We start from the raw sequence: 21,355 nt of genomic DNA, 5'->3' as shown, positions 1-21,355 counted from the left end.
TCAAGGTGCCAGCAAGGTTGGTTCTTTCTGAGGGTGCTGAGAAAGGATCTGGCCCAGGCCCACCTTCTCCCAGCTTCTGGTGGATACTGGCAACCTTTGGCACCCTTTTGGCTTATAGATGCATCACCCACTCTCAGGCTTCACGTTTATGGGGCATTCTTCCTGTGTGCAGGAATTTGTGTCCAAATTTCCCCTTTTAGTAAGGACACAGTCATGTTGGATTAGGGTCGACCCTAGTGACCTCATGTTAACTTGATTCTCTCTAAAGACCCTATCTCCTAATAAGGTTACATTCTGAAGTGCTGGGAGTTGGGACTTCAATGTACAAATTTGTGGGGGGCACAATGTAACCCATAACACTTAGCTATTTCTCTCGTCTATAAATAGGGATCACAATGCAATTCTTCCTCATATACTTGTCATGGCTGTGAAAATGCTTCAAACAGGCTGGGTCTGCAGGAGGCCATTGGAAATCTTGTCCCTCTGAATGTGTGTGTGCACCTTGGTGATATCTGGATTAGACTGTGCCCTAGGGAGTAGGACTTGATTGGGGCTCCCATCCTGTATGTGTCCAAACACATGTGAGCAGGTGCTTGACCCAATGCATTTTGATGAGGGTGAAGATAAAAGGCTGGAGAGAAAAATCTGATGACGGGATGAGCCAGGGCTGTAAAAGGTTTGACTCCAAGTGCTGGTCAGGAAGTGGAGGGTGAGGAACCCCCGAATATGGATAACTGGAGTGCACATTGGTATAAATACTCTGGAGGGCAAGTTGGCATTATGCTAACGGAGGAGAAGCCGTGTATCTGATGCCCCAGCCATTCCACACCCAGGTATGTACTCTAGAGAAATGTTTACACGTGTGCCCAGGAAGTATGTGTAAAAATCTTCCTTGTACCATTGTTTGTAAATGAAAAATGACCTAAGGGGCGCCTGGCTGGCTCAGTCAGTAGAGCATGTGACTCTTGATCTCAGGGTCGTTGAGTTCGAGCCCCATGTTGGGCATGGAGCCTACTTACAAAAATAAAAACAGAAACAAAATCTAACGAAAAATAACCTAAATTTCCTAAACGTGATGCATTCACAGAGGAATAACATACAGCAGTTAAAGAGAATTAATAGAGCAATGCATATCTCATGGATGAATCTCACTAACAAAATATTGAGCACAAAAAGGACAAATTGCAGAAGGATATATGTGATGGGTCAGGCAAAACTAAATGATATGTTGCTTAGGATACATGTATATGCATATGCATAAAGAATAAAAGGACAAGTATGGGAATGGTGAAACACAGATTGAAAAAGGGATTTTGTCTGGGGAGGAGAGGTGCAGGGGGGCGCTTCAACTATATTTATAATAGTTCGGTTATTTTTTTTAACTGAGGTGCCCAGTAAAAGATATTGGTTATTCTTGATAACTTTTTTTTTTTAAGATTTTATTTATTTATCTGAGCATGAGTAGGGAGAAGGGCAGAGGGAAGGGGAGAAGCAGATTCCCTGCTGAACAGGGAGCCTGATGTGGGGCTCAATCCCAGGACCTTGAGATCATGACCTGAGCTGAAGGCAGACGCTTAAGGGCCTGAGCCACCCAGGCGCCCCTCTTGATAACTTCCTGAGTGTTTGAATTATAACACTTTTTAAAGAGCCAGGACTCAATCAGCCTTACATAAAGAAGAGGGAGAAGCTGGGGCCCCACTTGTGGGGAGATTCAGAGCTGCTCTTGCCGCCCCCCGCCCCCTGGGACCCAGAACCCTGAGGCCAGGAGAGAGGAGGGAGACTCCAGGAGGAGGGGACAGCAGGCAGCGCTTGGGGACCGAGCCCCCCTGAGCCAGCAGCGCCGGCTCAGACAGGCCACCCAGTTCCTGCACAAGGACTCTGCCGACCTGCTCCCCCTGGACAGCCTCAAGAGGCTCGGCACCTCCAAGGACTTGGTGAGGCAGCCCTCTCCCCACCCTTCCTCTCCATCTCCCTGTATCCTGGGGAGGGGGGTGGAGGGCTGGAAAGGACAGTCCCTAAGCCTTCAGATCCCCTCTCCCTTGCTGAGAATGGGGCAGAGCTAGTCCCAGTTTGAGGGGCTCCACTCTGACCGCTCTCAGACTCTTCACTGGGGATGTTCCCATGGTTTGGTGGCTCTGGGAGATCCTGTTTGCATTGCTCAGCTTTTCCCAAATAGTTCAACGTTTGTCTTGGGGTGATGAGGAGAGGTGCTCTTTAGCAGAAGAGGCTTACAAGGACACAGGAACCTTCTGGAGCAGTCATTAGCTGCTGGAAGGGCCTGGAGGCCTGGCCAGCTTAGGGTTGTGGTTTCTGTCCTATCCCGAAACAACAGATTCCCTCCTACCAGCTCTGGCCATTCAGTCGTTTTTCCCCTGCACAATGGAAGCAGTAAGGGCCTCCGTCCTTTCCAGAGCCCAGGGTTTTGCATGGCTCTTACCTGAGCCACCGGCCCTCCAGAGTGCCCCCTTACTCCCTTGTAGGGGCACTGGCCCTTCCAGGCTCCTTTCCTTCCATCTCCTGCAGCGGCTGTGGCCTCCAGAGGGAATGGTGGGGGGGGGCGCGTAACAATGAGGAGGTGAGTGGGTCAGGGGCCAGCCGCATACACTCATCTCCCTCTGAGAGAGTGATGAAGAGCATGGGCTTTGGAGCCAGGCTGCTTGGGTTCAGATCCTGGCTCTGGCACTTGCTACCTTGGGCAAGTTGCTTTGTCTCCGAGCTTGTTTCTTCATCTGCTAAATGAGGACAAAATTAGTAGTCTCTCCCTCATCGGGTTGCTGTGGGATTGGCAGAACTAATACCTATAAGGGGCTTCGAAGAGTGCCTGGAAAACAGAAAGCACTAAGGTCTAATTAGGATTGTTCCTCCAGCTACTACTCCACTTGGCCCGAGAGAGAAAATAAACTCTGTAGGGTCTGAGAATATGGAATCCTATCTGGCCTCTGGCTCCTAGAAGAAAGCGAGGCTTTGGTAGAAGGGCTTGGAAGCACTCTGTACCCTCACGCAATTCCTCGTCAGAGGGTCTGAGGGGAGGGCAGTCCTGCAACCTGAGAGGCACAAAGTCAACTCCAGGGGCCTCAGCCTGGCGTTAGCCAGGAGGCTAATGCAGCCGCTCTCTCCCTTTCCTGACCTAGCCCTGCCGTATACCTCCTAGACGAATGGTCCCCCTCCAGGAACCCAGCCGAGAGGCCAGCCGATTCCCAGCTGATTCCCAGCAGCACCCAGAGACGAAAAGTGACCAGACTGAGATCTCAGTTCAGGGAACTTCAGGGCTGCTCCCTCCTTGCCTACACAGCGAGCACAGCTGAGAAATAGGGAGAAACAGGGCAACGGGGGAGCTGGTCCTTAAAGGCTCTAGGGCTTGGAGGCCATCCTACATCTTTCTGGCCCTGGAGAAGAGGCTCTTTTAACACTGCCATCCCAGAAGGGCAGATGCAGCCTTCTGATGAGAAGTCCCGAGCTTTTCACCTCACCCCTCTGCCTCAGGACCTCCCAGAGAATGGTCTCAAGCAGGTCCGTTGTGTGGCATTGGGAGTGAAGACACCTGGGAGGACCCCACTGTCTCCCTCCCTAGGATAACTCTGGAGCAAACTGCACAGCACTGGGGGCCTGAAGCCTGTCTCCATCGTGGGAAAGGCGGGAGGAGAGCTGGGAACCGCAGGGCCGCTCTTTCCGGCCAGTTCCGGAGTTCACTGCCCTTTTTCCGGAGCTGGGTCTCCTGCTGGCAGCCTTGTTGGCAGGAGGAGCCGGCCTCAAGGGCCTCATTAACCCAAGGGTAGAAAAACAATCCCAGGTTCCCAAGAAGAGAGGGCAGGTGGAGAAGCATGTGGGCAGCCTGGACAGATACAGTCATTCTTCAACAAACATTTATTGAGTGCCTACCGTATGCTAAGCTAAGGCTTGGGATATAAAGACCTGACCTCACAGGCTCTCCAGGCTAATGGGGGAGTTAAAATCCACAAATCACATCTGTGAGAAGCATGACAAAAGGAGCTAAGAGAAGGGGTGCTGGCCCCAGCCTGGTGTGTGGAATGAAGAGTACAAAGAAGTCAGAGAGGGCTTCCCAGAAGAGGTAAACTGCACATTAATTACAGGATATGTATGGAATTTCAGACTTAGATAAAAACCTCTCTCTCAAATAAAGAGTAGTTCATTTTTTAAAAAAGATTTTATCTATTCATTTGAGAGGGAGAGAGAGAGAGCCTGAGTGGGGTGAAGGACAGAGGGAGAAGCAGACTCCCCACTGAGCAGAGAGCCCAATGCGGGGCTTGATCCCAGGACACCAGGATCATGACCTGAGCGCAAGGCAGAGCTTTCAGATGCTAACCAACTGAGCCACCCAGGCGCCCCTAAGGAGTAGTTCCTGAACAAAGTATGTGGAACCAGTCATCCAGTCTGGCCTAGAGAATGAGAAAGAGGAGTCTGAGGAAGGGGGCTGAGCAGGAGCCAAGGTGTGGAGGCGAACAGCAGCCTGGGATAAGCAGTACAAGCGGGGTCACAGGGGCAGATGTGCCAAGCGGGGGACAAGGCTGAAGACCAGGCAGTGGCCAGGTCACCTGGGCTGTGCATCACCTTAAAAAGTTCGGGCTTTAGCACGTAGGCGGTGGGAGGCGGCTGTGCTTGGATCGATTTTAAACAGGAGTAACAGAGTTTTGTTTTACTTTGGTGCTTCTCAGACTTTGACATGCACACGAATCATCAGGGCATCTTGTTAAAATGAAGCTTCTGATTCAGCAGGTCTCGATTCTGCATTTTTAACAGGCTTCCAAGTGACGTTAAAGCTACCGATCTGAGGGCCCCACTTTGAGTCATGAGGGCTTTAGATCATCACTGGCTTTAGGCAGGTGTATCTGAGAGGCAAGGGTATTGGAGGCAGGTTCTTAGGAACTGAGGGAGGCGGCCCGGTGACCCAGGCCAGCTGGGCTGAGGCTTGAACAAAACCAGTGATACAAAGCAGGGATGGACTCCATAAATAGAGAAGGCAAAGCCGGCAGAAGTTAGGAAGTGAAGTGACCGGACAGAGGGAAGCTGGTTGCAGGTGAGGGGGAGTTCAGGCTTCCTAGTTTTGAAGACGTGACTTCTTTTGTCTTCTGTTGTTGTTACTGATTTTTTTTTTTCATCACATCATCAACCCTGGCATCTGCAGTCCATGGAAGGGTGAGGTCAAAGGGGGAAACAGAGAAAAAAAAAAGTACAAATAATGTGCTCTACACCAGAGATAAAAGCTCCCCACGCATACTAGTCCCTGAGAGGTTGTGTCGGCCTATAGGTCGGTCTGACCTAGAATGGACTGTTCTCTTCCCATTTCTTCATTGCTGAGCCATCTCCTGGGATCCCAGCAAACTGGCATGATGTGATCCTGGGGTTCACTCTGCTATAATGCTCTGACTTCTGGGATCCTTGGGTAAGCTCCTGCCCCTTTCTTACTCCCGTGAGATGCAGGACCGGGGTGGGGTTGGGGATCATCGTGGGATGACTAAGGTGGGAGAAGTGAGTGGCCTGGAGACTCGGGTTTAGACCTGTCTGCCTTCTTTACTTTGTGACGGAGCCAGCAGCCGCACAGCGTGATCCAAAGACGCCTGGTGGAGGGAAACCAGAGTCAGCTTCAGGGGGAGTCTCCCCTGGTGCAGGCCCTGATTCATGGCCAGGAAAGCAGGAGGAAGACCAGCAAGACAGAGATTCCGGCTCTTCTGGTCAACTGCAAGGTGAGAGGCTCCCCAGGGCACTGGCTTTCATGAACAATCCTGCCTGTGACTGGCTCACTTCAGCCACCCTCCTTTCTCCCCTGGGTGGTGAGGGAAGGAGGGAGGGAGAAAAGGCACCTCTCCCCCCAGCCTGGACCAAAAACTGGGATCCTGTACATGCTTTACTCTCTGCCTCAACCCATCTTCCCTCCGTGCTGTTCCACCTGTCATCGTCATTCCTCCTTCCCTTTAGCAAATACAATCTTCGAATGCGAACGTGTGAGTACTCTTCAGTGCCTTCTCCGTCCGTGAACGGTGCCTGCACGTAGGCATCCTGCAACCGCCCCCCCCCCCACAGAAAAAGCTCGTGTGTTCCAAGGTGACAGCCTAAGGCCTCAAATGGTACCTCCTCCTTGGAGCCTTTCCTGACCTTCCCAGGAGGAAACAGCCTCTCCTGCCTCTCGTCTAGGGCACGTCACTGCCAATCCTTTCGTAGACCTTAACACTTTCTAGCATGCGGGTTACGTGCCATACACCCAAGCACAGCATTCACCCCTGTGCCTTCCAGCCACAAATCTCACACATAGTAGGTGCTCAATAAATGTCTGGAATGAGAAAATTGCATGCATTTGGGATATCTGAGCGTCACCCATAATGTGTGTATATTTCCAGAAGAAAGCGAACCGGTCGTTTCTATGGTGAGCCTGTCGCTTACCCACATGTGAAGTTCCCGGCAGCCTGGTCTCACTCACTCCTCTATCCCTCACCCAGACCTCTCTAAACTAGGCCCTCAGCCTCCCAAGAATTCCTCTCCACGAACAGATCTCCATTTCTGGTCAAACCGTTCCCAAGTGTATGGACTCACCACGGGGAGCTCTACTACCTTTTTTGATTCCTTCATCTAAGAGCCGGTTTGGCCTCAGTTGGATGAGTGCCATAAAAATCACTTTGAAAGACTGGGTTCTTTCCCTTCACTCTTTTCAGAGAGGGAAACATCCAAGGGCTGGGAAAGGTGAAGGATCCAAGCCCGATCCCTTCCCCCTGGGGGCTCACGGAGTCCCCCACGCCCCTCTTTCTCAGTGCCGAGACCAGGAGCTTCGGGTGGCCGTGGACACAGGCACCCACCACAACCAGATTTCCACTGGATGCCTCAGCCGCCTGGGGTAAGAGCGCGGCCCGAAAGAATGGATGGCGGAAAATATTCAGGAAATATTCTGAAATGAGATAGTGGTAGTAGTTGCATAACTCTACGAATCTACTAAAACCCACTGCATTTATAAAAGGGTGACTTTTGTGGTCTATCAAGTATATATCGAGAAAGCTGTAGTTTTAAAAAAAAGACTTGATGGGGGGGCTCTGATAGCAAAGACAAGGATTTAGACCCCACGTGGGGCCAAGGGATTGGATGAGAACCCAAGTGTGTGGGCAGGGGTGTCAGCTGCCTAAGGGGCTGGGGCTGGGGTGGCCATAACCCTTGCTTCCCAAACACAGGTTAGGGAAGGTCCTCAAAGCCCCGGGGGGGGGCCTAGCACCTGGGCCCCCCACCCAGGTGGAGCAGCTGGAGCTTCAGCTGGGCCAGGAGACGGTGGCCTGCTCGGCTCAGGTGGTGGGTGAGTCCTCCCTCCATTCCCAGCCCTCTTCTTCCTGTCCTGGCTGGGGCGTCCCCAGTCTCTGGGCCCAGATCCTCAGACCTGGGGGAGGGGGTGGGCAGACAAGGAGCAAGCGTTGACAGGAGGGCACCGTGACCACTGGGGGCCCCTCCAGCCTCATCTGTTTTCAAATGATTCCTGCAGATGTTGAGAGTCCCGAGTTCTGCCTTGGGCTACAGACGCTGCTTTCTCTCAAGGTAAGGAGGATGCTAGCGCTTGACCCACACTTGGAGCCTGACCCAAAGGGCTGGGAAAAGGAGGTAAAAGGCACAGGCGTGGAAGTGTGGCTCAGCTTCTGATGAGAAAGACCTGGAGATGTCGTGATTTCACCTTCGCTTCCTTAGAGGTTCCTTATTTGCCCACAAGTGAAAAATAAGAACCAGGTCCCACTGTCCCCCCAGCCCAGGGCTCCAGGTGAATGGAAACGGGGGCAAAAGCAAGAAGTAGGGGGAGACTGTGGGAAGTGGGAGGGGCCTGAGAGGGGCTCCCTGCTGAGTCAGGTGCCCCGTCCCCTCCCCTCCCCCACAGTGCTGTATCGACCTGGAGCGTGGAGTACTGCGCCTGAGAGCCCCCTTCCCAGAGCTGCCCTTCCTGCCTCTGTACCAAGAGCCTGGCCAGTGACTGCTGAACCAGTCGGTCCCCAGGGGAAGGACCTTGCCTTGGGGAAGAGCCGTATGGGGGGGAATGGGGCATTACTACAGCCAGGTAGCTGGGGATGACTGTGTCTGTCCTTCCTGTTGCCACCCTGACCCTGCCGTCCCTCAGTCAGCCACATTCCTCTCTGCTTCTCAGCCACTGCCCAATCCTCCAGGAGTCTTCCAGACAGAGGGCCTGTGATCTCAGGGGCCTGGCTTCTCTCTTCCCGTTCCCCTCCAAGTCAGGATGGCGGAAAAGGATGTTAAGCGTGGCATCGTAGGAACTGGCCTGAGTCAAAGGCTGCAGCCTTTACCGTCCTTCACCTGTCCCCCGCCATCCACCCCACCCACCCTCAGTGGCCTTCACTCCCACGCCCCTCCCCTCGCCTTCTGGGGCTCGTTACCTTTGCCAACTAGACTGCCGCACCTCACCCACCCGGGGCCCTGTCCCTGCTGACGCCCACCTTTCTGATTCTGCACACGACTGCTCACAGTTGAGTGGGGGAGGAAACAGGCAACCGAACACTCCAATGCAATGGGAAGGTGAGTTGGTAGAGGAACGCCAGGCTCACAAGGCTGGGAGCTTCCTTAGTTACCTTTTTTGGGGTTGCCAACATCTGAAGCCAGTGATCACCCTGTGCAAGACCTTGGATGGACCTCTACTATTTCTCCAGGCAGCTCTTCTCCTCCACTTGTTTTTTTACACAGTGGGACCCTGAATTTCAGGGAGGGGTGGGGTGTGTTGGAGGAGTGCTGTCAGGAACTGGCCCCACAAGGTGGACAGGATGTCAGGGTGCTCGGTACTCAGACTGCACCTAACCAGTATTCTTTCTTATTTCTAGAACTCCTCACCTCACCTCACCTTCTCCCTTCCCCGCATCTAGGGCCTCCTGAGCTTGAGCTTGTCTTATTTTGGAATCAGTGGCTTTCTAGCCCCCGCCAGGCTCTGAGCCAAAGCGAAAAGACAAGGAGGCTTTTCACCTTCCCTGTGAAGACAGGAACCCAGACCTTAAGAAGCCAGACCCCTGAGTGTCTTTCTGGCTGGTTTCAGTCCCTCGGGTCATGGATTAGGGGTAGAGGAAGAGAGTGGTCTAACTAACCTCAGCTAGGAAACTAGGGCCCTTGGAGTGGAAACGAAATCATGAGTCCGGGGTAGATCAGAGAAGAAGCAGGATACCACCCAGCTGCCCTCTGACCTCTGGTCTTGCCTCTCCCTGCTGCATTCCTTGCCCTCAGAAGAAGAGGAGGGGGCTCACTAGCACATGTGTAATAAGGATCCCCTCGTCCCGGGTGCCTGGGTGGCTCAGTTGGTTAAGCGACTGCCTTCGGCTCAGGTCATGATCCTGGAGTCCCTGGATTGAGTCCCGCATCGGGCTCCCTGCTCGGCAGGGAGTCTCCTTCTCCCTCTGACCCTCCCGACCCTCCCCCCTCTCATGCTCTCTCTCAGTCTCTCTCTCAAATAAATAAATAAAATATTAAAAAAAAAAAAAAAGGATCCCCTCGTCCCTCCTGCCTCGCCCCATCACCTCTGCCTTCCTGGCCCTGCCTTTTCCCTTCCTCCTCTTGCTGCTTCTGTAATTGCAGACCCCGGTCCCAGGGGCAGGCCTTCAGCTCAGCTGCTTCTCCATTTGAATAAACACCTGTTTCTCTATGCTAATCTCCTTCTCTGGTCTTCCTCCATGTTGATCAGAGTCTGAACTGATAACTCTGCCCTGGCTTCCTTAAAGAAAGGCAGTGTGAATGTGGACCTTCCCCCAGGTTGATCCATCCGGCTGGGTCGAGATAATTGAGAACAATGGTTTCAAACTCCCCTGAACACAACTCATGGCAGGAAATGCATTTTACCTTGTACTCAGTACACACACGCACACGCACAACAAATACTTCCCCATACCGTGAGCAATATGCTCTGATATTTTTCATTCCATTTTATTCTGTCCTATTTCATTTAGCCAAAAAATGCTGACCACAACCCACCAAAGGATTGCAACCTGTAATGTGAAAAAACACTGACTTAGAGCGTGCAGAATCGAGAGCAGAAGGGATAAACTTGGCCCAAGATATAATTCTGATTGTGGTCTGGATTCTAAACCTGCATCAGATTTTAAATGTCCATTGTCTCACAGATGGAGTGTTCTGGGGGGAAATGGGAGCAAGGCCTACAAAGCTGCACAATACTTAAACATGGCAAAATGAGAAAGTGCTAGGCCCCGGTTTGTTTCTTTGCTAAACTGAAGAAAATCATCTCAGGGTTGCTGGGAACAGTTAAGACCAGAGTGTAAAATGTCCTGAAAGACTCTCCTCAAAAGCAAAACGGTGGGCCATTTCTGCAATAATCACTAATTCCAATGACTTGGAGCTGTGCCAAGGGAGCTGGAGCTCGGAATGGGGGGGGGCGCCCTTAACTCATTGCTCCACTGGCCCCAAAGCCTGCTTTCTTTACAAGCAAGCACCTTATAAGATTTGTGCCCCCTGCTCACAAACAAGTCTGTTTGCCACATAAGGAAAGTGGGGAGCTCTGGGGAGGGGGCGGTCCCAGATGATGTGGAATGAGGTTGGGGTCCCTATGATCCTGCCGATGTGATGCGTAAGGTACACAAGGAAATGGACAGAGGGTCAACTCGCCTCTTCTTTCACCAAGAAGACCATGAAGGCTACAGTTTACAGCCCCCCTGGGGTGGCCGCCATCCTTCCATGCTCCTCTGTGATGTTTGCTCCCTATTCTGCCAGCACCATGGATACCTGGGGCGGGGGGTGGTTCAGAAGGCTCCTTCTTCAGCTAAGAGGCAAGTCCAGCTAGGTGGGAATGTGGAGGCTCGCAGGAGCGCTCTGTGGTGATTGGTCCGGATGGTAGAGGGTCTGGTGAAGCAGGTCACGGACGGCTGGGACATCGTCAGGATCTGAGGGCAAGAAAGGGGTGGGTCAGAGGTTGGGCGCCTGGCACGGGGCTGCTCCAGCTGCAAGTTCTCCTGGGACTCACCCATGCCCAGTTCCTGCAGGAGGCTCTGGAACTCTGGCTCAGCCTCCAGCAGCTTCAGCAGATTGGTCGACTCCATCCGCTCAAGCTGCACCTCCCAGTATACGTAGATCTTCTGGTTGAACGTGACGTACACGAGGCAGGGGCTGTTGCGACCCTCCTTGCAGGCATAGAGGCCTGAGGGGTGTGGGGGGTGAGACAGAGGTCAGAGAGTTCCAGTCCCAGCGGGGAAGGCCAGAGTACACAATGTGGGCTTGCAGTCAGCAGTCTCCACCTTCCCACAGATGTCAAGCAGAAAACCGAAGGCCCTCTTTCTGTGGTGGGAACTCAGAAAAATAGGTAAAATACGTGGCCCATTTCACATATGGAAAAACACCAGGCAGAATAGCACCCTAAAAGTGAGAGCTGTTGATTTTCCCATCTTAGTGATAGCCCTGCAGGAATGAAGGGTAGTCTTGGTAGTCCAAGTGGTAGGTTAACAAAACGCAATCAGAGACTCGGGCTTCTCTTTGGTGGCAATCCCTTCTTCAAAGTCATTTTAACCTTTCAGGACATTGGAGAATGTACCCCAGAGCCCTGTGCAATTCTTAGCATCTCAGCAACCAAAGATATCCCCATGTCCCCTGAAAGGGCCAGTGCTGCCTTCCAAGTTCCTGATTTGGAACTAATGCGAATGCTCTGGGAGAATGTTCCTCACAGAGTTCTGACATGCTCGGATGGGAAAGAACTTTCCAGTGTCTTCACACATCCCAGACGGAGAGATGATAAGAACTCAGCCTATTATTTTTTGAATTAGTCTTTTTTTTTTTAAGATTTTATTTATGTATCTGACAGAGAGAGAGAGAGATAGAGAGAGAGGGAATGAGTGGGGGAGTGGCAGGCAGAAGGAGAAGCAGGCTCCCCACTGAGCAGGGAGCCTGACATGGGGCTTGACCCCAGGACCCTGGGATCATGACCTGAGCCGAAGGCAGACACTTAACCGACTGAGCCACCCAGGCACTCCAAACTCAGCCCATTCTTGAAGATATCCAGAGATGGACCTGTCACTCTCTTTTATTCCTTATTTAAAACTGTAAGGGGCGCCTGGGTGGCTCAGTCGGTTAAGCATCTGCCTTCAGCTTCAGTCATGATCCCAGGGTCCTGGGATCGAGCCCCGCATTGGGCTCCCTTCTCGGCGGGAAGCCTGCTTCTCTGTCTGCCCCTCCCCTTGCTTGTGCTTTCTGCCGTCACCCTCAAATAAATAAAGTCTTAAAAAAAACCCAAAAAACAAAAAAACTGTACAGATGGCAACTTAGAACCCCCCATCACCCTCTAACACAAGTGCTGAAGAGCTCGTTTGTTTATGAAGCCTCATGTTAGGGGACGCAGAGAGTGGACATGAGAGGCAGACAAGCGATGGCTAGAGAGGGGCCACGGGCCAGAGTCCCACCTGCACAGAAGGCTCGGATGTTCTCGTCCACTTGGAAGCGGACGACGGTGCGGTTGTGATCAATGATGTATGTCTGTCCATCCCAGGCACAGGCCACCACCTCCTCATGCCCGTTGCCCTGAAAAAGGCCGGAGACCAGGCTGCAAGGGTGGCCAGCAGATGTTGCACAAAGAGCCCTTGAGATGGGGGCTGGATGAAAGATGAAGGAGCAGCGCATCTGGCCCCGTGTGACAAACAGCCAGCTGGGAAAGAAAACGAGCCTAAGTTTCTTACTGAACTCCCTCCGCGCGTCTGTGGCAACACAGCCCATGAAGTGGGCAACGGTATTCCCAGCCTCCCAGGGAGGACACTCCAGCTTACGGAAGCGAAGTCGCTCACGCGCAGTCACTCAGCAGGGCAGGGAGGCGGCGCAGAGTCAGGCTCAACCCAGGCCTGTTCTCCTGGCTTTAAAGCCTCGGCCTCTTCTCCTAAACCATCCCGCGTGCACAATGGTGCGGCAAAGCCTGGCCCCATCTGCAGACTCGGGGGCCGCGGCCTTAGCATAGAGAGGCTCGTAGACAGATGAGAACACAGTGACAGGACGTACATCTGGAGTTGGGGCGAGGAACTCACTTCTGGACCCTAACAACTCATTTCTCGTTGGAGCCATTACTGCTGCCCCAGGGCGCTGGCCACGTGCTGCCGAGAAGGGGACAGTGCTGAGCACGGAGGAGCACAGAGAAACAGACACACCTGAGACGCAGTTAGAGTCCGTCTGAAGAGACGGAGATAAAGGTGGAGAGGGAATCGTGGAAGGAAAAGGTCTCACTTAAGTCTCAGCTCCCCACGTCAAGAAGGTAAGAATGTTCCTCTCACCGTGACATCCAGCTTCTCCAGGGCAAAGAGCTGGTGATCCACCTGCACTGACCACAACAGCTTGTCTGCTTCCTCCATAAGCTTCAGTGTCCCTGTGCGGGGGACAGGCAGGCCAGGGTGGGCGGGACAGGACCCCTGAGCTGACTCCACAGGCACACAGCCCCAGAGCCCCGCAGGAACTCACCATCCAGGGTGCAGAGGGCAAAGAGGCCAGAGCCGCCCCTCTCAGCGTTGTGGCCTGTGGGTGTGACAGAAGGACCGGAAGAAGAAAACGTGAAGGGCAGGGCAAGGTCAGAGCGCGTACAGGGTGAGGGGCGGTCCAAGGCGGGGAGGAAGGGAAGGCCCTGCAACCTCCGCTCTCCCAGGACTGATGCTCACCCCCTCCCCGGCTCCCTCTTGCACCCCCAGCCCACCTTCACCTCGTTTGATGTTGCCAATGAGGTGGGTGGAGACGTTCTTGTTGTGGATGCGGCCGGAAGTCTGGTGCAGCATGACATCTCGGGCAGCTAGGGCCTCCCTGTGTGGGGCATTGGGGGGTACTAAGTGGGGATCAAGGGAGCCTAGTTCTCCAGGACTTTTGTAGCCCCAATCTCTGTATGAGCTCCCAGGATGTGAATCAGCCTGGAAACCGACTGCTGAGCCTGTCTGGCCCATGTGGCAAGTAGAAAGGAGAGCGACAGAGCTGCCAAGTTAGAATCTTGGAATCTCCTCCAGGTGTTATAAGGTTAAAGCCCAGGATTCCCTGGGTCCCCAAATAATCTTCCTTAGTGGGGCAAAGGTACTGTGCCGGGACCCGGCTGAAGCAGCTCTGTCAACTACAGACACTTCTGGAGTTCCATGCACCCATCTGGATTCCATGCACCCCACGCCGTCCACAGGCCTGCACCCTTACCTACTGCCCTCTGGAGCTCCCTCTGAGGTAGGGGGCGGCCCGGTGTCCTTGTTCCAGGTACACAGCAGAATGGCGTACGCACAGCCCGGCTGAGATACCATCAGTTCTGGCACACCCAGGGGCCCCAGAGTCACTGAGAGACTGTCTACCTGCACCAGGGAACAGGGGCTGATAGAGGGCTGGGGACAGAAGGAAATGGGACCCTGCAGAGAACAGGGGAGAGCATGGGGCAGGGGCCCTGGGAACCGTGCCCCGGGGTTCAAGGGCAGCAGCAGGAGGAAGAATGTGAGTTCACGGGGCTCCTACCCGGTGCCATTCTCTCCGTACAGCCCACCTGCTCTCCACTGTGCACCTGTCCTATGGGGTCCACACCCTGCCGCAGAGCACATCACACCACCTGCACCCTCCTAACTCTTACCCAGTGCTCCCTCCTCTCTGCCTAAGGTTAGTCATTTGCCCCTAAGACCCTGATTTGAAACTCTCTTCTTTGGATTTCTCTCAACACGGAGATGTTCCCTTCCTCCCACCCTAAACCCTGGCCCACGACTGTTCTCCCTGGAGCCCCCTCCAGGAGGGCCTCCTCCCTGCCCCCTGAGGCCCCTGAGCCCCACACTCAGCCTCTCACCTGACCCTCCAGTGTCCATTTCTTGAGTGACACCAGCTGCCCCGTCGGATGCTCACTGCCCTCGCCCAGATCTTCCCAGCGGAAAGCCCGGACCACACGGTCTGTGTAACCTACCACCAGCTCGCAACACCCATCTCCATCTGCGGATCCAGAAAGTCAGATGCGTCTGGAGCCAAATGTGTAGTCACGAGCTTGAATCCTTCACATATGTCCTCCCTGTCCCTCCACTGATATCACTGTTACTGGCGCTTTTACCCTCCACAACTTCACACCCGAAGTGAACCCTCACGCACTTTGGGTCTGCTCTGCAGGTCCTGTCACCTCTTCCCTCCTGCTGCTCCTCTCAGATACCCAACTCGAGTGTCCTGACTCATGCCACGTACCTACCACCACCTTCAAGACAGCTTCGGGCCAAAACGTCAAGCCCTGTATCTGCGGGGCTCACTCCCTTAACACCTTCAGTGTTCGACCAAATGTCACCTTCCCAGCAAGGACTTCCCTGACCGCTCCATTTAGAATTGGTACCTCTACTTCTCCGCCCTGACACTCGCTAGCCCCTTTCTGTGGTTTCTTTTCTCCATGGCACGTCCTACCTTCTAATATACGACTTCATTATCTTACAACATTTTACACTGTTTATTTTCCATCCCTTCCCAGTAAAGGTCCAAGAAGGCAGTGACTTTTGTCTGTTTTATTCACTGCTGCAATCCCACTGCCTAGAATGATACCTAGTTTATCATGGGGGCTCAGTAACTCAACATAAAATGCATAATAATTGCACACGTGAACGCTAACTACCTCCCTGAATCCCTTGAGAGCGGCTCTACTACACATTGACTCCTATTCCCCCCGGCTGCTTGCAGAGACAGCCATGCCCACCGATGTCGCTGATCAGCATGACCTTGGTGTTGGCAGGGATGTGCTGCTTAAACACTGGATGCTGCTCCTCTCCCGTTAGGCTCTCGTGGTGCCCAGAAGCATCCAGGGCCTTGGCAGGTGTCAGGTCACACAGGTGAAACCATCCTTCAGCACTCACCGCCACCACCAGGTTCTGGGAGAGGCAGAGGCATGGGAGGGATGGACTGGGGAGGGACGTTTGGGCACGAGCTTCGTTATTAAAGCACAGAAGTGAGAGGGCTGAAGAAGTTTCCACCAGGGGATGGGGATCAATCTAGGTAAAGCCTTGGAGCTCTACCAAAGTCCCAAGGTCCCCGAGGGTTCTTACCTTTCCTTTATTACATACATCTCCAACTCCAACGCAAGTCAGCTGCAAAGGAAAGGGGAGACATACTGAGGGAGATCAGTACTCCTTAAACTCCATGAAGCAAGGAGAGGGTTCGCTAACTAACCATCGTTCGCTGAAAACTTGTGCCATGTGACCTACACTGATAGTTCACGCTCATGGAGTCCTTGCCCTTTGGGTCTGGTTTACCCAGACACCAACAGGAAGACCTAAAGTAGTTAAGACGGTCTGGGCTGAACAAAAGTCTCATATCTAGTATAGCCAGTTTATCTATTTCTAGACTTCTTCAAAGTGTTACCCCCATTTTCTACTATACTTTATAAGATCAGATGACCTCGGCAGCTTTTAAAGTATTAAGGGAGCCACTCCACAACAGAAAATAAAAAACAGCCCACCAGCTGGGAGCGCGCTGCCTGGCGGCTCCCCTCCCTGAATCAAATGAACCCTGAAACAGCAGCTGATCTGAGGAGCTGGTGAACTGAGACATACCGGCGGGCTCCTGTGCAGCTGAGCCTTGACAGTCCCTGCACAGGAAGGATCCCTCCGCCCCTCGAGCCCCAGGGAGTTGAACACTGACCATGCCCTGGCAGGAACAGGTGAGCCACGGCCGGCTGTCATCATTCTTATATACGAACAGCTTCCCGCTGGTGTCCCCCACCACCAGTTCATTTAACTTCGAATGGGGAGAGAAGACAGGGTTAGTCAGGATGGGATCTTATGGAACCACCTCAAGCTTTTCTCTATGGGGTCCCTCCTGGGGACATCACAAGACCTCAACTTGTATCTTCATCAACTTTAGTAAAAAAAAAAAAAAAAAAATCTTTTGCAACTAACAGTGCCATAGTTTCCCAGAGTTTCTTTATTTCCCTGTAGGGGTGTGGGGGGGGGGCAGTTAGCAGAATGGGGCAATACAGAAATCTACAACCCGGGACACCTGGGTTCCTCAGTTGGTTAAGCGTCTGCCTTTGGCTCAGGTCATGATCCCAGGTCCTGGGATTGAGTCCCGCATCGGGCTCCTTGCTCGGCAGGGAGTCTGCTTCTCCCTCTGCCTCTCTCCCCATCTTGTACTCTCTCTCTCTCTCAAATAAATTAAAAAAAAAAATCTTTAAAAAAAAAAAGAGAGAAAGAAATCTATGACCCTTCCCAGAAAAGTCTGACAAGGGAACAGCTCCATGGCCTGCATGCCTGACTTCAGCTCTTCCCAATCTGTCCATTGTCAATGGGACATGTTTTGAAAACAACCCAAAATATTTAACTTTTGGAAAATTATAAACTTCAGATTGTGTATTTAATCAAGGGCCAAATGAAAAGACAAGGTCAGCTCTGGGAGTCCTCCTCTCTCCAGCAAGACCTTTTGATCACGGTGTGTATGAGTGAACACAGGGGATGGAGGTGCTGCAGGGGACAGCATGAAGGGGGTTGCAGGCATCAGCCTCTAAGCTCTGGGCCTCTGGCGCCCTCAAGTGGTGGCCGAGCTTTCAGGAGGGGGCGCCCTGCGCGAAACCTCTTCATTATTTGTATCTGGCCCAGTGGTTCCCCAAAGGCTGGCTACCTTTCCAGGGGCTAGCAGTGGTAACAAGGTAGCACCAAACCCCTTTTCCACAAATAGCTTCCTGATTTCCCCTTGGGGGGCGGAGCCAGCCAACACCTCCTTCCTATCCTCAAAACAGTGAATATTACATTCTCAAGAGCTTTAATTCTTTTTGTTTTGTTTTGTTTTGTTTTAAGATTTTATTTATTTATTTGACAGAGAGAGACACAGCGAGAGGGAATACAAGCACGGGGAGTGGGAGAGGGAGAAGCAGGCTTCCTGAGGAGCAGGGAGCCCGATGCGGGGCTCGATCCCAGGACCCTGGGATCATGACCTGAGCCGAAGGCAGACGCTTAACGCCTGAGCCACCCAGGCGCCCCAAGAGCTTTAATTCTAAAGGCAACAAAGACATAACAGATCAGCAGTAAGGAAAAGTTAAAAGTGAACTGGGATTTATTAATAATGATTTACTTGATTTGAATCTTCAATTTATTTTTTTAAATAGTTATGGGAGTTTCTGGTGGGAATATTAGATGACAGAAGGATAAAGTAAGTGTTTTTTACGTTAACATCTCTCCACCTGATGTCTCCATTACGTCTGCCCCAGAGGATTTGGACAGACACAGGAGAGCAGCTGCATGGCCCAGAGGCTCAGTGCGACTACCTGGATTTGAATCCAGCTCCCTATGCTTAAATTTTCTCATCTATAAAACAAAGATCATAAGGGTATCTGCCACATAAAGTTGTCGTGAAATTGAGCTAACAGCACAAGGCCTTTAAAACAGTGACTGGCATAGCGTGAGCACTAACACCAGGTGGTTTCAGCCTCTAGTTAAAGGCCTCCAATGCTAGGGACCCTAGAATCTTTCATACAATCCATTTTTAATACATTCATTCAGCAAATGCCATAGTCCATAGCAGGCCCTCAATAAAGGTTTACTTAATAGGCTAATAACAAAAAAGATGTTTTGGGGGTGCCTGGGTGGCTCAGTCTGTTAAGCGTCTGCCTTCGGCTCAGGTCATCATGCGGGGGGCGGGTCCTGGGATCGAGCCCCACATCTGGCTCCCTGCTCGGCGGGGAGTCTGCCTCTCCCTCTGCCCACTGCCCCCCCCAGCTTATGCTCACTCTCTCTCTCAAATAAATAAATAAAAGATTTTATTTTATTTATTAAATCTGAGCCACCCAGGCGCCCCCAAAAAAGATTTTTTTAAGGAACAAAGAAAAATCAGAATAAAAAAGAATGCTCAGTCAGCCCTTGACTTTTCAGGTAAAGCTAGACAATGAGTTGAGGGTACAAAGATAAATGTCGCAGACTCCCTGCTGAGCCTCACTGTTTAACAAGGGCACAGACACAGGAATAAAATCATAAAACGGTATGCAAGTAGATCTGACCCAGCCAGGCAACAACAGGCAAGACAGCAATGTCAATGAGGTAATGGCTGGTCTCCTGGAAGGGGACATTACCAAAGTGGCCCATCTGCTTTCCCGCAGCTATAACTTCCCAACAGTCCTGCTTCTCTGTGTCTGATCCTGGCTCTGGCCTCTGGAGGTCACTCACTGACACTAAAGCACCCCAGCTGGAGAGTACCATCACCAGAAATACTCAAGGAGAGAGGAGGTGAGGTCTTTGATCTGCTACAGCCTTCTAGAGACTTCCCCCTGGTGTAGCCAGGCTTTTTGTGGGCAGTCCAAGAGGGTGTGCATTCTATTTCTGCCTTCTCCTCCCCCCAACTTACCAGGAAGTAAATTAGCTTCAAAGAACTTTAGGCTACTGATTTATTAGGATGAAATAAGTCTTTTTCCTGCCCCAAATCTCCAAATGCTTGCCTGGGGAACCTTATAATAACAGAATTTCTATCCACTCTCATGCAGGCTTAATGTACCACACATAATCACTAGGCAACTATCTCAACTACTTGCCCTTCTTTCAGCTATATTTATCAGTAACAGGCAAAGCCCTTCAAACTGCTTTCAGAGACATAATCACATTTGCTTTCCATAACTGTCTTCATTTACTCAACAAACATTTGATTAGTGCCTACTATGTACCAGGCACTAAGTGTTGGTAATACAGCAGTGAAAAAACAGAGAAAAATTTCCTATCCTTATGAAGCTTACAACTCAGATTAAAAAAAAAAAAAAAAAAAGGTAGTACAATATATCTAATATTGCATAACTGAGTGTATTACTGCAATCCACTTAGAAAAGTTCAATTTCCAAAAAAGCTGATGCTGTGAAGCTATGAAAAAAGGCATGTACTTTTCCCTTTTAAACAAAGAAGACAATCAGATAACACAGAAAAGAATGCACACCTAAAGTCACTGTTAATTTACTATTTGAAAATGCCTCTCTTGATTTTCTCATAAAATTGTAATGCTTGGCATATGAAGAAATGTGAAAGCCCAGAAAACAATACAAATTTATGAGAATAACTCCTTCCTCCCTCCACGGAGGACAGCCAAAAGAGGCCTCATAAAATATCTTCTCTATCACAGCACAAAGGAGGCTGGGGGAGGGGGGCGGGCGTGGGGGAGAGGGGGCATGTTTTAGCCCTTGTTTTTTCCAGAGAAGAGAGCACAGAATGGTTAGGGAGGTGAGAATAAGTAAGGAGGCAGAATATGGAGATGGGGGAGACGGGGGAGAGGGTAGGAGAGGATGGCAATAAGGTGCTTTGCATTAAAAATATGAAATAATGAATGAAAACATGCAGTCTGTTAAAAGAGTGTCTCACACCAGCAACAGCCCCCATCCACTTTGAGGCTCCACCCCAAAACTCTTTACATATTTTAATCAATGCATATTTTGTTATTCTTGTGACTATCACCCCACCTGACTATGAACTACCTGAGGGCTGGGGCTGTCTTGTTCATTCTGGAATTCCCAGAATTGGCACAGTCCTTGGCGCACGATGGGCAGTTGAATAAATATTTGCGGAAAAATAGACGCAAATACTAACAACACTAACACTCAGCGTTAGCTGTGTTGCCAGGCATAGTTCTGCCTGCTTTACCTGTATTAACTCATTTAAACAACGAGGAAAAGAACGACTGGGGAGAGATGAAACGGTAGATGTAAACTGTTTTTGTAATTCAACCAAGGTGTAACGCTTTCAAGTTGCCAGACCCTATGGGGCAGGCACTATAGAAACCCTGCAAGACTGGGGTAGAGGCAGAAAAGTACAGCAGTGTATTCCCGCTTAAGGGGCACGTGTCATAGCAGCAAAGGCGCGCTGTAAGCTTATTTTGAGACTTCGAAAGGTAAAATGATTTGAGAGGTGCTGCCCCTGGAGAAGGCATCACGACAGAAGCAATGAACCGGAGATCTGGCCACCAGTTTACCAGGCACCCACTGTGAACAAGTTACTGACTTAGGCAAAGGGTCAGTTATCTATGCCCCTAAAAGAACACCAGAATTCGGTCCCGACGTCCGGGAACAGAAGCTACCCGCAAGTTCTCCCGTAGGCCACCGCACCAGCCCCACCGCGCAGGCGCGACGCGCACGCCGCACGCCGCGGGCGGCTTTTCCACTTCCCTGGCCCCGCCCCACCCTGAGCAGAGCCGCAGAGCCGGGCCGCGTCTCTCGCAGTGCGCATGCACTGACCGTGTCGTTGTCAACGTCCCCGAGGCAGATCGCGTGCGGGAAGAGGCTCCCACTAAATTCCAGGGCCACGCGCTGCACGTAGCTAACCGACCTCATCGCACTTGCAAGGGCCGAGGGACCGGGGAGCGCCGCTAAATGTTCCCCGAGAGCCGCCCGAGCGGAAGGTCAGCCAAAGCGGAAAGTTACGTCACCGCCTGAGCCTCCAATCGCGGCCTTCGTCGCTTGATCTTAAAGAGG

The 21,355-nt window shown here is 51.8% G+C and overlaps 2 protein-coding genes across 9 annotated transcripts; one reads left to right on the top strand and one right to left on the bottom strand.

Moving 5' to 3' along the window:
• Positions 1-656: 656 nt before the first annotated feature.
• Positions 657-9,616, top strand: NRIP2 (nuclear receptor interacting protein 2). Its single transcript, XM_081818919.1, has 7 exons — positions 657-709; positions 1,676-1,934; positions 5,550-5,702; positions 6,762-6,844; positions 7,173-7,291; positions 7,475-7,527; positions 7,859-9,616. The coding sequence occupies exons 1-7, from the start codon at positions 657-659 to the stop codon at positions 7,949-7,951; spliced, it is 813 nt and encodes a 270-aa protein (XP_081675045.1). The 3' UTR covers positions 7,952-9,616.
• Positions 9,617-9,860: 244 nt separating this feature from the next.
• ITFG2 (integrin alpha FG-GAP repeat containing 2) lies at positions 9,861-21,355 on the bottom strand. Of its 8 annotated transcripts, none has more exons than XM_081821023.1 (12): positions 21,119-21,354; positions 16,564-16,659; positions 15,969-16,010; positions 15,623-15,794; positions 14,744-14,883; positions 14,119-14,321; positions 13,640-13,743; positions 13,411-13,464; positions 13,227-13,318; positions 12,372-12,489; positions 10,946-11,119; positions 9,861-10,865 (listed from the first exon to the last, which is right to left on the bottom strand). In XM_081821023.1, exons 1-12 carry the CDS (start codon positions 21,212-21,214, stop codon positions 10,762-10,764), a joined length of 1,395 nt encoding a protein of 464 aa, XP_081677149.1. In that variant the 5' UTR covers positions 21,215-21,354; the 3' UTR covers positions 9,861-10,761. The 8 variants fall into 8 exon arrangements, with proteins under 8 accessions (XP_081677149.1, XP_081677153.1, XP_081677150.1 ...); XM_081821027.1 differs by having other exon boundaries at positions 14,119-14,297; positions 21,119-21,353; XM_081821024.1 differs by having other exon boundaries at positions 13,646-13,743; positions 21,119-21,352.

This window comes from Leptonychotes weddellii, chromosome 5 (assembly GCF_054177405.1).
Source record: "Leptonychotes weddellii isolate Sample4059 chromosome 5, ASM5417740v2, whole genome shotgun sequence".
Taxonomy (NCBI): Eukaryota; Metazoa; Chordata; class Mammalia; order Carnivora; family Phocidae; genus Leptonychotes; species Leptonychotes weddellii.
This window is presented reverse-complemented; position numbering and strand designations above follow the sequence as displayed.